The sequence below is a fragment of the Haliotis rubra genome, unplaced genomic scaffold, assembly GCF_003918875.1.
Source record: "Haliotis rubra isolate DU_JTF1 unplaced genomic scaffold, ASM391887v1 Scf80, whole genome shotgun sequence".
NCBI lineage: Eukaryota > Metazoa > Mollusca > Gastropoda > Lepetellida > Haliotidae > Haliotis > Haliotis rubra.
The window spans coordinates 573,375-587,597 of NW_025767524.1; the positions used below are offsets into that span (position 1 = coordinate 573,375).

Here is a 14,223-nt window from a genome sequence, read left to right on the forward strand (position 1 = left end):
ACACCACCCCTTCAGCTACAGAAGCAGCATCGGTCAGTATCAGATAGACTTGGGGGAAGCGCATGCACAACCACCTGGGTGATGGTTCGCTGCATAATCATTAAACATAATTTATGAAATCAGACAGATACCATTACTGGGTGCATCAACAACTGTGTATGTTCCTTCTAATGCACCAAGTGATGTCAAGGCAACCTTTTACTTACAATGTACCACGTGATGTCAAGGCAACCTTTTACTTACAATGTACCAATGTAGAAGGATGAAAATGCAAAATCATCAGTTTCTCTACCCTTTGCCAATCTCATATTGCATATTTATACAGAAATAGTAATATTTGGCTGTATTTTGTCCTTGACATTTGTGGATTTACATTGACATTGTTGTGCTACATTCAAGGTTAAGGTTGATGTTTAAGGCCTTCAAACATTATAAGGCGTTTCTATTTATCTGTTGATATGGTTACAGAAGCTGCTAGATCAGCATATCAATGTAAGTAAGAAATGGTGCTGTGATAATATCAAATGTTTATATACCAATGACCTGAATTTACATAACACTCAAAACACGGCTGCATATTTCATGGGGCTTAAGAATTCAATATACTGTATGATTAAGATTTTCAGTTGGAACATAGACTCTGTATTCTGATATTACAACCCAATTTTCAATGATGTAAAATATAAACCTTCAATTGAATTGACTGAGACTCTTTTAATCTGTCATTGTTACGCCTTGAGCATATCTGCTGACGTGGAAAAGGCATGAAGAAATCTGAATGAAGAAGAAGATGAATTATATGTGGTCAACCCCAAAGATAGGGAGTCATGCTACAGCATAGTATTTATAGCACAGAATATCATTGCTAAGTTTGGTCTCTTTACAATAAAATGTGCCCTGAAAAATGTCCAATCTGAAGGTTTAACAATAAGGATTTATGGTAATAATACTACATCTTGAAATAAGCAAAACTGAATAGGACCTCTGCATACTACTTCACGTAAAGGAGCAAAATGACTGAAATTTTATACAAAAACATCTTGAAAACAGGTCTTCATATGCAGGGATGGCAAAAGGAAACTCTATTTTCAGCAGAAAACTTAATATTGCGTCATCAAAGGGGTGGGGGGGTGTTTCAGGGGATTCACAGAGTTTATCAATTTGAAATAAATTCGGCAGATCAGAGGAAAATTGCCATAACTGCACATGCAGAGCAAACATGGGATAATTAATATTTTGGGGTATACTTTAACAAAATTATATTCTTGGTCTTTACTCCATGACTTATTTTGTTCTATATAGGCAACTAACATGGGGAGCCCTTACTACTAACAATCTCCCATACTGCCATGTTAACTGTGTGCTTATATCTCCTAGTCTCTGCTTGAGGTATTCTGCCAATTGCACTATATTTATCTGAGGTCTTCTTTTAAATTGCTTTCATAAATTTCAAACTGTAAAAATGCATATTTGCACCAATCACCATAGGTTTTCAAGTGAATAGCATGTTAAGATAAATACATCTAGTACAAAATATCTAAAAAACAGAAACAGTTGAACAAGCCTCTTGCCAGTGAAAGCAACTTGCATACTATTAAAAACACAACTAAATTATATGAGTTAACACACCCAGTTAAACCATGTAAACACAACTTCCTTAATAAAGTGTAAAGACATTAATATATCCATAGTATAAAACATGTGAAGGATTGATGGTGCTGTTGTGGATGCCGCTGGGACAAAACATATATTGTCATGAACAAAATATGACAAACCCCCCGAAATTTAAGGTTTCACAGTAGTATATCGATGTCTGAACAAGACTTGAACAGGGAACACATGTCACCTTATCCATAATATTTTGGCACAAACTTTGCAACGCGTTTATTATGTTTGTTTTTTCTCCCTTCACATTCAAACCATACTTATGAAATGTGTTAGAACAACAGTTGGCTTTTGCGACAGATGTTCATAGATAGTGACACTAATTAATATCACAGGTCGGGAAAGATCAATACAATCCATCTGACAGAGACACCTATAGTTCCACGAGACACACCTACATTCACCATGCTGTAAGGTAAGCATGGTAAGGTTAACATATAAGAACAACTGATTCTCATACCAAGGTCTTTCAAAGGTTGAAGGCTTCTCTTTGTGCATGAAAAGCAGAGTGACACAAAGCAGAGATGAATTCAGGATAATGAATAACCCTACCAAAGTCATGATGGGGCTCACACAGGATAAAATTAGAGGTGCCTGAATAAGTATGATGCCCAACCCTTATCTGAGGGTTAGAACTTGTACTAGCTGTCTTAATGTTGATTCAAAATGTACAAGTCCACAATTTCAGCCAGTTATCAGTAGTTCAACCCTTACATAATTTCATTCAATATAGTAACATTTGCTACAAAAAGCTCCATATATTTACTCTGAGATCTACTGAAAATAATCTTAAGTGACAAGTCTGGGCTATTAACTCCAAAGATTTTGCACATTGCACAAGAACCAACACTTATTTTTTAAAAGTCTTCAAATATATAGAACAAAGTACTAACAATGATAGCATAAAATGTACAATATATATCATTCAGAAATATTCTCTGAAAGATAAAAAATCTGGTATAATATCGTCTGCATAAAAGATATATCTATCAATGTGTGTGTGTCCAAATACAGCACACAAAAGGCAACGAATCCATTTATCACAGTTAGGGCGTAGCAGTTGTAGTACACTAAAATACTACATGGGATCTATGGTCTATATATCTATTCAACATATTGCATGTATGGTCACTCTAAAAATCTTCATCTGATGTTCTGTGAGTTGTACCTCCCTGACCGTCATCATCATCAGCATCATAATCATCTTCATAATCATCATCGTAGTCTTCCACTACTTCTTCAGCAGGAGTTTTGTCATCCAGTTTTGCTTTAAAGGAATTGTTGATGGCAATGGATTCTTCATTCTTTAGGTCAACGCCTGTATTGGCATTAGCCTTTATTGCTTCATCCACAGTTATCTCCCCTTTTCACCTTGGCTTGCACTCTCAAGAACCTTGGCCTTGTGAAGCTCTGGCAAGTGCTTCTCCTCATGTTGAGGATTGCGGCGACGTCGAGCTGGTACTGGGGCTTGGCTGGAGTGAGATGGCGATGAGAAAAGTGATGAATCCGGTTCTGACAGCTGCTCACCTCGTGATATGATTCCATCATTCTGCTCACCTCGTGATGACATCCTTTCACTCATATCCATCTCACTGACAGACCTACTTGCTCCTTCCATGTCTTGGGTGGTTATTGTCTTCTGATATTGCTCCAGCACCTGGGTGGCAGTCATTTCACCAGTCTCGCCCAAACCCACATCTGACTGTTTACCTTCAGGTTTCAAGTCACTCACTATCGATCTTACTTCACCAGACTGTGATATAGTTTCCCCAAACTCTGACCTTTTCTCCCCAATAGTTGACCTTGATTCACTGGCCAGTGACCTTCTGTCACTAACTTCCGATCTTGCCTCTGATTTTGTGTCCCCAAGCTGGGATCTGGTTTCTGATCTTTTCTCCCTAATAGTTGACCTTGACGCACTGGCCAGTGACCTTCTGTCAGCAATGTCGGATCTTGCCTCTGATCTTGTGTCCCCAAGCTGGGATCTGGTTTCTGATCTTTTCTCCCCAATAGTTGACCTTGATGCACTGGCCAGTGACCTTCTGTCAGCAATGTCGGATCTTGCCTCACTAGCTTGTGACCCTCTCCTGTGTTGGGACCTCACAGTACTGAATGCCTCTCCTGTACTGTCAAAGTTCAATGTATTTGTTGAGGTAAGAGTACCATCAATATTCTCAGTAGGTTTATTCTGACTGGCCAGTCGAGCTGCTCTCACATCAGGGTCTGGCTCCAACATGCTCACAGTCCTCACACACTCATCTTCCTCATCAAAGGGGTCAGGGTCATCTGATATGCCAAAATCTGTGCGTAGTTTATCCAGGATAGCTCTCATTCGAGACTGAAAACATAACAAGCATATTGCATAAGTTTCTTTGTCAACAGTGAAGTAACCTAGGGACTTTATTAACTGTTCATTTTCTATGGTTTACTGTTTTGTTTCTCTTGTCAATCGAGCCGCCTCCGTGCTGTAGTGGTTAGAGCATCCACCTGGAGAGCAGTATGTCGCGGGTTTCATCCCCAGCTGCGTCATACCAAAAGATGTTAAAATATGGTACTTGTTGTTCCCTGCCTGGCACTCATGGGTACAACAAGGACTGGTCAGCCTGGAGTCAGTATATATGTGTCTGAGTGGGGTATTCATGCTTCACTGCGACATGGTATCTCAGTGAGCTAGCACTATAAAACCAGCTTAAGTCTGGGTTAGTACAAGCAGCCACACATACACACGCATAAACGTCGTCATATGAGCGAAATATAAGCATGACGTTAAACCCCATTTCACCTCACCTCTTGTCATTCAGATTATTGTAACCAATTATTTAAAGATTCTATGAGACTAGAGGCACTCACAATCTTCAGCTTTCCTTTGTGCTTCTCCACATGTCTGTCAAACACCTTCTTCAATACCCTGTAAGAGAAAACAGGATACAATGAATTACAGTGACAATTATATCTATCATCAACACACAGGAAAGGTTCATCTTCCAAATTGTCATCTACCTTGGTGTCTGTTCTGTAGAGGCTCAACCCTGAACCATTTGTTATATTATCCCTGCTCAATACACCGGCCACTCTGAACACAATTGTGGGTATAGATACCCGTCTTGTACACCTGTAACTCTTAATCCACCTGTTAGTGTTCATATCCCTGCTCAATACACCTGGCACTCTGAACACAATTGTGGGTATAGATACCCGTCTTGTACACCTGTAACTCTTAATCCACCTGTTAGTGTACACCTGTAACTCTTAATCCTTGTACCTGCTAGTGTTCATATCCCTGCTCAATACACCTGGCACTCTGAACACAATTGTGGGTATAGATACCCGTCTTGTACACCTGTAACTCTTAATCCACCTGCTAGTGTTCATATCCCTGCTCAATACACCTGGCACTCTGAACACAATTGTGGGTATAGATACCCGTCTTGTACACCTGTAACTCTTAATCCACCTGCTAGTGTTCATATCCCTGCTCAATACACCTGGCACTCTGAACACAATTGTGGGTATAGATACCCGTCTTGTACACCTGTAACTCTTAATCCACCTGCTAGTGTTCATATCCCTGCTCAGTACACCTATAACATCTGTTTGTGTAGATACCCCTGTTCACTACACCTGTAACTATGAACCCACCTGTCAGAGTAGATACCCTCTTTAGTACATCTGTAACTCTGAACCCACCTGTCAGAGTAGATACCCTCTTTAGTACACCTGTAACTCTGAACCCACCTGTCAGTGTAGATACTCCTGTTCACTACACCTGTAACTGAACCCACCTGTCAGTGTAGATACCCCTGTTCAGAACCTCCTCTGTGACCTGTTTAGCAAACATCACATACTGTTGTTCTTCGTCCCTGTAGAAAAAACAGAAGTCATCACGATCACATTTCTCACAATTCCTTACAAAATTATCCTCTTTTTGGAAGCTGAACCTTAGCAATGAGTGAGGGTATTTTTTGAGACTTTACAAGAGACTAGAAAATAGGCCTGTTTTGTTTACATTTGAATATAATCCGTATTTTAAAATCTTCCAAACAAAAGAATAGTTGCAAATGAAAAGGCAGAATTACATTCTTTGTGCATGATGTGAGGCAAGTAGGTACCTGATAAACTTACAGGCAAATGGATGACATTTTAAATGCCTGGAATTTACATTGAGCTTTTTGTTAACAAATCTGTACGTGAGTCAGGGAATTTACTTTACGCCACTTTTAGCAATATTCCATCAATATCATGTGGGGGCACACCAGAAATGGGCTTCACACATTGTACCCATGTGGGCAATCGAACCCAGGTTTTCAGGGTGACGAGCGAACGTTTTGACCACTAGGCTACCCCACCGTCCCAAGAAATCTGGGCCAGATGACAGCCATGTCTGGCATAAACATGTCTTTTCTCTTGCCTTCTGATTTTCTGCATTACCAGTCTGCTTGTTTTCTTATAGATATCAAGTATTACAGTCAAGTGGCATAAGTGTAAAGAAGCCAATCAGGTTGTACCATGTATTGAAGCCAATCAGATGAGAGATGTATAATTATTGCAGCCAATCAGGTGACAGGTAGTTGAATCAAATATTGCAACCAAATGTTTTAATTATCAAAGCCTATCAAGTGACAGCTGACCAAGCTATTATAAAAAGAATTAACCAGTTTTTGTAGCTTGTGGTATCAATGCTGAGAATGATATTAGAGTTCAGACAGTTAGTGATATTCAACTTCCTGAGCTTTCCTCCAGCTTGAGCCCTACTTCCTGAGAGAGGGTGCTTTTATGCCACAGCACTAACATTCCAAACATTACCATTGATTACCCTCCAACGGTTCACAGGGGTTTCCACGTGTACGTAAAACTGCTGTTGGTTAATAGTCATAGAAAACAATTGATGAATGGAAATAATATGAAAGTATTTATTCAGTCTATTTCTGAGTGAAGATTATTACAATATACATAATTATAATGCAAACTATTTCATAGTTCCAAGGGAAACATTCCTGCATGTTAACATTTGTTTCTGCTTGGACTGACTGACTGACTGAGTTTGGTTTTACGCCGCTTTTAGCAATATTCCAGCAACATCACGGCGGGGGACACCAGAAATGGGCTTGACACATTGTACCCATGTGGGGATTCGAACCCAGGTCTTTGGCGTGACGAGCCAACACTTTAACCAGTAGGCTACCCCACCGCCCCTGTTTCTGCTTGGAGACATCAAGTCCATTGTGACATCAGGCAACCTTACTGCCACATGTATCAAACATCTGGTTAAAAGTGTCATGTGCTCATTGGATAAGTAAGTGACACAATGGATTACAAGTGGAAGGAATGCAATACAACCAAGGTCTATCAAAAATTCCGGAAAAAAACTACCTTACTGACAAATATCAACTGAGATTGGAAGCAAACTGTCAACATTTTACAAAATCCAATTTCTGACTTAAATATTGTAATCTCTACAAGGAAGACCAAGATATAGACTTCTAACTATCCTGTTTCAGATAAACTGGCATTAATATCAAACTTATGAGGAAGATCAATATAATTTCACTATTCAAAATGGATTTCGATTTCATGGAACAAATACTGCTTGGTATAGAATGGTGATGAAATGATACACAGTTGATGTTGAGGTCATAATACAAGATACATGAAACCTTGACATACACTGTATTTCATGCTTGTACTTGTCTTTCAAGGGCTATTAATGGCTAAAGCATGTAAAGATGGGACAAACACATATTAGCAATTTTCCATCAAATAAACTAGAAATAGTGTGCTACTACTGTATATACCACTCGAACTTCTGGAATTCCTGTCCACTTTCAGCACATGTTTAATTCCGTACTTCACTATTTGACCTCATAAAAGTATACCGTATATTACCGTCTATAAGCTGAATTTAGAGGACCAAAAAAAGCAGTCTGTAGAAGGGGGTCGTCTTATCCATGGGTTACCCTTTCGTCAAACTTTTTTCCAGGGCTAAGAGAACAACATTGTATCACTTCGCGCAACATACATGATTGTGAATTCTTTGAATAATGTGGAAGAAAGTTATAATTATTGGTAACTGCCAGTTGTCTGTGTTTGCCGCGATTAGGACCCCATCGCGGGGGATCGACTTATGCACGAAACATACCATTTTGACACTGATTTTAATGGTCAAGTTTGGGGGTCGTCTTATCCATGGGGTCGTCTTATAGACGGTAATATACGGTACTTGCAATGAAGCAAAACTTCATCACAGCCCTTCTGTTGGGAAAACTAAAACATTATAGAATTAAAATATTTACAGAAAAAATAGTGCTATATGAAACACTGAAGGTAACAAACACCCTGCATATAACTTAGTCACACAGAAAAAAACAACATCTGAAGTTGGTTCATCGACATCGTTTGCAAATGACAAACACATATTCAGAGTTTGTAAGCATTTGCAGGGTTTTGAAATCTATTTCAAATTAATTTAGTTTTCTCCTGAATTATAATCAAGGCACTTTGTTTCCTGTGTTTTTCAGTAAGAGTCTTACAAAATCTGAATTTTATCCTACAACCACAAAAAGCAGACAAGCAGCTGGTGAGACAACAGTGACTATAGAAGCAGGTTGCTCTCTTGTATCTTCACATAAGAGATGCTTTAAACATTTTGGATAAAAACTAAACTGACATCGAACAGACAACAATGCGACCACACTATAGCTCTCATTTAGATGAGGTAAGCTAAAAACAGAATAGAAAGTAGATAAATACTAACTGACTTGCATACCAATAATCTCTTTTAATCTATTATACATTGATCAAACGAGATACACCATCTGTACAGAATATGTACTTCCCTCAGAATGCTGTAAGCTAAAGGTTTGAGTGTTTATGTGTTAAGAATTGAATAGCAACAGATAAGTAATTGATTACAATATTGTTCACACATTGTGTGTGTCTTATTCAGTAAGTAAAATTCACTTCAAAGATGCTGACTTTACTTTGATAATGATAAATGTAATATGAATTTTCCAAAATTTAAGAATGTCTTATTTGTTTTCTGTAGCATATCATCACTGAGTATTTCAAGGTATAAATTGTGTACACAGTAGAAAATGTAAAATATTAATGTAACAGAAAATATTCTCCTCGACACATATCATCATGACTGCATCAGTGCATGTAACAAGGCTTCATAACACGTTGGATCATATCAACCCTGACTTTTATATTCACATACATGAGTTTCAGCATTTTCAAGCAGAAAGTATAAATGCATGAAAAATGTATTTTTTTATGATAAAATTGATATTTTATACTTATCCTGACTCATGATTTGAACAATATAGCATGATTCAGGAAAAGTAAAAATATGTGATTTTTATGATAAAATTGATATTTTATACTTATCTTGACTCATGCTATATTGTTCAAATCATGAGTCAGGATAAGGAGAAATAGAAAATCATGCAAATACAATCTTTCATAAGAATGTCTACTGTTAAACTGTCAGCAAAGGGCATCAGAAAGCCTATGTTGATTCTACTACATGTATCTCTGTACTGGGACAGTTGGTAGGGTAGGGGTGAGAACTGTGCAGTACATCTTGAATTAACAGAGGGGTTTAAATCACTCAAAGCGGTATTGAAGTAACAGAAGGGTTTAGAAGTACTCACGCTTCACTCATTCTCTGCCTGTTCAAAGACTTAGTGCCAAACGACCTGCCAAGTAGAGAAAATAGCTGTAGTTTCAGTAGCAAACACTACCATTAGAATAATCAATTTTGAAAGCTGAATTTTTTGTAATTTCAAGAATATTTCAGTATGTTACACAGGCTATGCTGAACCCCCATTTCTGCAAGCTTTACTGACGACTGAAGTTGTCTGTCAATATCGTCTTCTCAAAGACACACCTTTTTCCATATTAACAACGTGAGTCAACAACAATAACCACATTATATACAAATACAGGGCATAGCACAAGCTGCAATAAATATCACAAGTGACAGAGATATTGAAGTATCACATAAAAAGGGCTAGATCACATAAAAACAACTGCAGTTGTCATATACAAGTACATTAAGATGCATTAAACTTATTTATAAATATTCATATGATTTACATGTCAATTTGTCAAGGCCACAACTATGTCTTCATATCACATATCTTTGAGAATTTATTCGTAAACTGCAGAAATACACAATACACCATGTGATGGAACTTTTCCTAACATGCCAATAGCAAGTATAAAATATAATCTAACATTTGAGGCACAAAATCTTGGACTAATAAATAATTCAAGACATACTTTTATCTTTTGACTAAAACTCTGTTTAGAACCCAAGCATGAATCTAATGTACAAATTAATCCACCACAACATGTCACCAAAGTCAATAAAAGTGAATTACTTAGTAAGTCTAGGATCGCCAGGAGAGGACCTCATCGTGCCATTGACAGCAGGCTGTTCAGTCTCATCAATCTGATCCATTGGCGCCTTCATCCCATTGTTCATCCTGATCTGTGCCTTGCTAGCTTGTTCCTGGAGCCAGTTCATATGATCCTTGTCCACTGATATGTCCAGCTTGGGTACCCCGTCCTTCTCTCCTTGATGGCGGTTAAAGTCTCGACTCTGTAGCGTCTCGAACATTAGCTGGCTCTCTGACAACGTTTGTGTTCCAGTCCTGTCCTGGACAGCGGTACCCCGGGGTTTGGGCTTGGGTCGGTAGTCTCTCTCTGTCTGCATCAACTGCCTGCTGGTTTGTTCCATGTCATCATGTCTGTGACTTGGTTTCTTGGGTGGCGGGTTGTAATACTTGTACTCGCTTAGACGAGACTGACGGTTCGATTTCAGAGTTCGTGGCGTGAACGGTTTCTCTGGTTCCGTGAATACGTGCGAGCGTTTCTGCAAAAGATCGCCATCTGGGTTCTTCTTTGGATTGCCCGTGAGACTGGTGCGAGATCCATTGCTTAGCATGGAGTGGGTGGATCTCACAGAGGAAGGGCGTTTCTCCGGTCTGTAGTAGGTCTGTAGATTGTTGGCCTGAACCTGATCCTGGTATCTGATGGTTTTGTTGAAACCACCGGGGGGACTGTCCACGGGGTCGTTGGCCTGACCCATATGTGGCGTCAGCACTCGCAGGGTAGTTTTCTCTCAGGGTTGTCCTCATGATGTCATACACCAGCCTCTCATCATCATCTTCGGGTTCATCCTAAGTACAGAAAAGAGACGTATACGAAAATATTAATATCCTTAAACATGTCATTAGATACCAACAATACAAGAACAAAAAATAACCCAGACATGACACAGTTATTATCCTATAATAATAATTAAAATCTGTCTAAAATTAAGAAATTCACAGTTAAGCAAAAGTGACCTAACGATACAGCTGTATAGGTATGTGTGTTGAAGATTGTTTTCTAAACAATTGTTAATCAGGACATTTTGCTGACCATTTTGTTTGCACATTCTCTCACAATTCAATCATAATTTTAATCTACAGAAGAAGTGAAAGGTGGAGTGAATGAAATCACATGTTCAGAAATTTGAACACCCAAACACCTACCCATTCTGCCTCATCATAATATTCAGCATCAACATCATTTCGTGACACTGGCCGCACAGACATACGAGAAGTTGGCCGACTTGTTCCTTGTTTTTTTATGTGATCACGTTCTTTCCTTTCTCGAACTAAAACAGAAAAACCAGGATATCAATAAATGGTTGTATAGTACCTATATGTACTACATTCACTAAAACAGAAAATATAAAAAAAAAGATAAGCAAAAAAACACCTCCACATCAACATCATCTTTAACATGTCAAATATATGCAAATGCAAGATAACTTTACCTTTCTGACTCTGTGCGATAGATTTGGGTGGTCGGTTATCAATGGCAGCTGAAAATTTAGAAACATTATACAGTCTATTAATTTAGGAATGTCATTAGTCTATAACACAAGTCATAAAACATAACTTCAAATTACACCATGCTTGTATATTGCAACATGTTGGCCACATATAATATACTGTCATCATCATCATATAATTGTTATAATCATGTTATGTTTGGAATGAAAAATATCAGCCTTTACACAAACATTGTTTCCAGAACCACAGCGTGAAATACTTATTTATATCCTCAACAGAAATCTTTATATATGTTGAAACATAATTTATAATGTCTGAGAAATATTACTGCTGTATCACAACCACCAGAAGAAAGTGCTTAATGTTGCATGTGACAAACCAGTGGTTGAGAGTGTGAATGTCCATGTATTGGTTTCTGATAACAGTCTAAATACATCTGAGTTATTATTTATTTTTACATGGTTTTCATATCCCAATTCTCTCTTTAGCTTTAAAATTTGTTACCTGTGATATTTTCACCAAAAAGGACTGCTGAAGTTTGACCAAAATTTATAAAACTACAACATATGTCAAAAGTATAAACTTTACAAGACCACCATGTCTACTCACGTTTAGCTTTATTTATCTTGCGGTAATGGTTGTTCATGTGATCCAGAACTAGATACTGTGTTGTCAGTTTGGCAGATGTTGGGGCTAGTGCTGGAAAATAAGCAAGCCAGTTTTTTAAACCATACCACACATCACAATTTCAAAATCAATATATGCATAAGATATTATGAAAACTGACAGCTATTATAACTTGTACTCTGTTCATTCTACACCTGGCATAATGCACCTGTATATATTTGGAAGGATTGAAAAACATTCACATTTGACTGGAAATCATCCAATAAATGTAATACAGAACAAAGAGATTGTTAAAAGATAATAGATAAAAAAAATAACACCTTTAACAACTCATTCATATATTTCAAGAAGACTACAATTTCTGATGACAGTAGTTTACTACAAAGACATGAATGTGTTTTTTTTAATTGGCAATGCTAATTAGATAAAGTGTAATCACAGAAGAGACACTGCAGTAAATATTCCTGCATTACTTCTGCTTCTACACTGTTCAAATTTTCATTCACATTGTATTTTCACTTGCCATGGTAGAGATGCAAATTGTGAACTTACGGCCACTTTTCAGCCCAAGACTCCCTCTCAAACTTCCAGCCATGTTTTTCTGCTCCTCAGAGCTCCTGTAAGAAAAATTCAAGTAGTTTGTTTACATTATATTGCTTCTAACAGGTGTAACCTGTCACTGCTATAACAATAAATACTTGACACTGTATAATGAATTTGAGCTGACCAGTACCTCTTTTATCCCCAAGAACCAACTAGTTTAACACAAAGTACTGGTCCTTTCAACGTCTCTTAGTGCCATCAACTTTTGCCTCTACTTGTTTCGTGTCATTGACAACAGAAGTGGTCGTTCTTAACTTGAAGTAATATTGTTGACGTTAATGTTGTAGTTCTGACTTTAACTATAAGCATAACACAGATGTTCTGAGCTGAACAATGCTTGTTTATCCACATTATGCCAGGCGCCAGGCTGGGTAACAACAAGAAACATTTCTCAACGTCTATTGATTACGTCATGGACAGATTTCCGCCCGTAACCCCGGTTTTTTTATCCTTCTATGCAACGATTTATAGTAAGAATAGATGTTTTTTATAGAAAGCTTATCCAAATCTAAACCCTAAACCCAAAAATAAATAATAAATGAATCTAAACCCTAACCCCATGAAATAATCATAATAAATAGAATACTTTTCAAGCGGGGGTTACGGGCGGAACTCTTACCAGATTCCAGACAACAGTTTCATAATTCATAATGAAATTAAAGCACATAATCAAGAGCAGCTGACATAAAGCAATAGCTTTACAGCTTTAATTTCAGCACGTTTCAATGGCTTTCTTAGCTCATGCTGGAAACTGTTGTTTCCTGGCTCAGAATAGTAAAATCTGAAGTGCTAAATCTCAGATGAAGTAGATCCACGTAATGATGGAGTAGTGCAAAATGTCTTGTTAATGTCTCTATGTATATCTCATCAGATGTAACAATAGATGAGTCCACTTATGAAAGAGAAAAAGGGCCAAATCGCACGACTGAAAACAGCGGCAGTACACGAAAGTGAAAAAACCCTGTCAGGGCCAGGGGTGTTGAGATTCAAATTCGCTTCAGCATTTGCGCCGTTTTACTTACAACACACGTATAACAACCATTGCAGTATTGTTGAGCCTACCGTTATATGAGGGTGCTTCCAGGGCAAAAGTACCCGAGTGATTTGATGCTTGCTACATAATGCCATTCGCAAAACAGTCTAAATCAATACAGAAATTCCAGTTCAGACTCGTCCGCCATTTTGGTAACTATAAACTGTCGCTTGCGACCCCTGTCGGAATAACTGAGAGTTACATACCCTGTTTCGCTCTTCTTGTTGCATTCGTGACTAACTCGTGTTATTCCGGGACAAGCTGAATAGCGTTCTTGGAGGTTACGGAAAGGGGCGAGTGGTGATGAATGTTCTTGTTGCTGCTCGGCTCATGCGCACTCGCTGTAAGGCTGTACTGTGTTCTAAGCCCATGCAGTATAGTAGTACTATCCTTTAGAAAAGCAAGTCTAGATAAGGGGACAGGACCCCAGTCTGTTATTTATATATT

General features: G+C 38.1%; 1 protein-coding gene across 1 annotated transcript; it reads right to left on the reverse strand.

Moving 5' to 3' along the window:
- Window positions 1–1,023: 1,023 nt before the first annotated feature.
- On the reverse strand, window positions 1,024–13,947 carry LOC124261569 (spermatogenesis-associated protein 7-like). The gene is given in 12 exon segments (XM_046695900.1): window positions 1,024–3,025; window positions 3,028–4,003; window positions 4,516–4,573; window positions 5,448–5,525; window positions 9,318–9,362; window positions 10,050–10,556; window positions 10,558–10,850; window positions 11,208–11,332; window positions 11,495–11,542; window positions 12,123–12,212; window positions 12,693–12,757; window positions 13,806–13,947. Coding segments are annotated over 11 exon segments (2,490 nt in total). The 5' UTR covers window positions 12,736–12,757; window positions 13,806–13,947; the 3' UTR covers window positions 1,024–2,798.
- Between the last annotated feature and the right edge of the window lie 276 nt (window positions 13,948–14,223).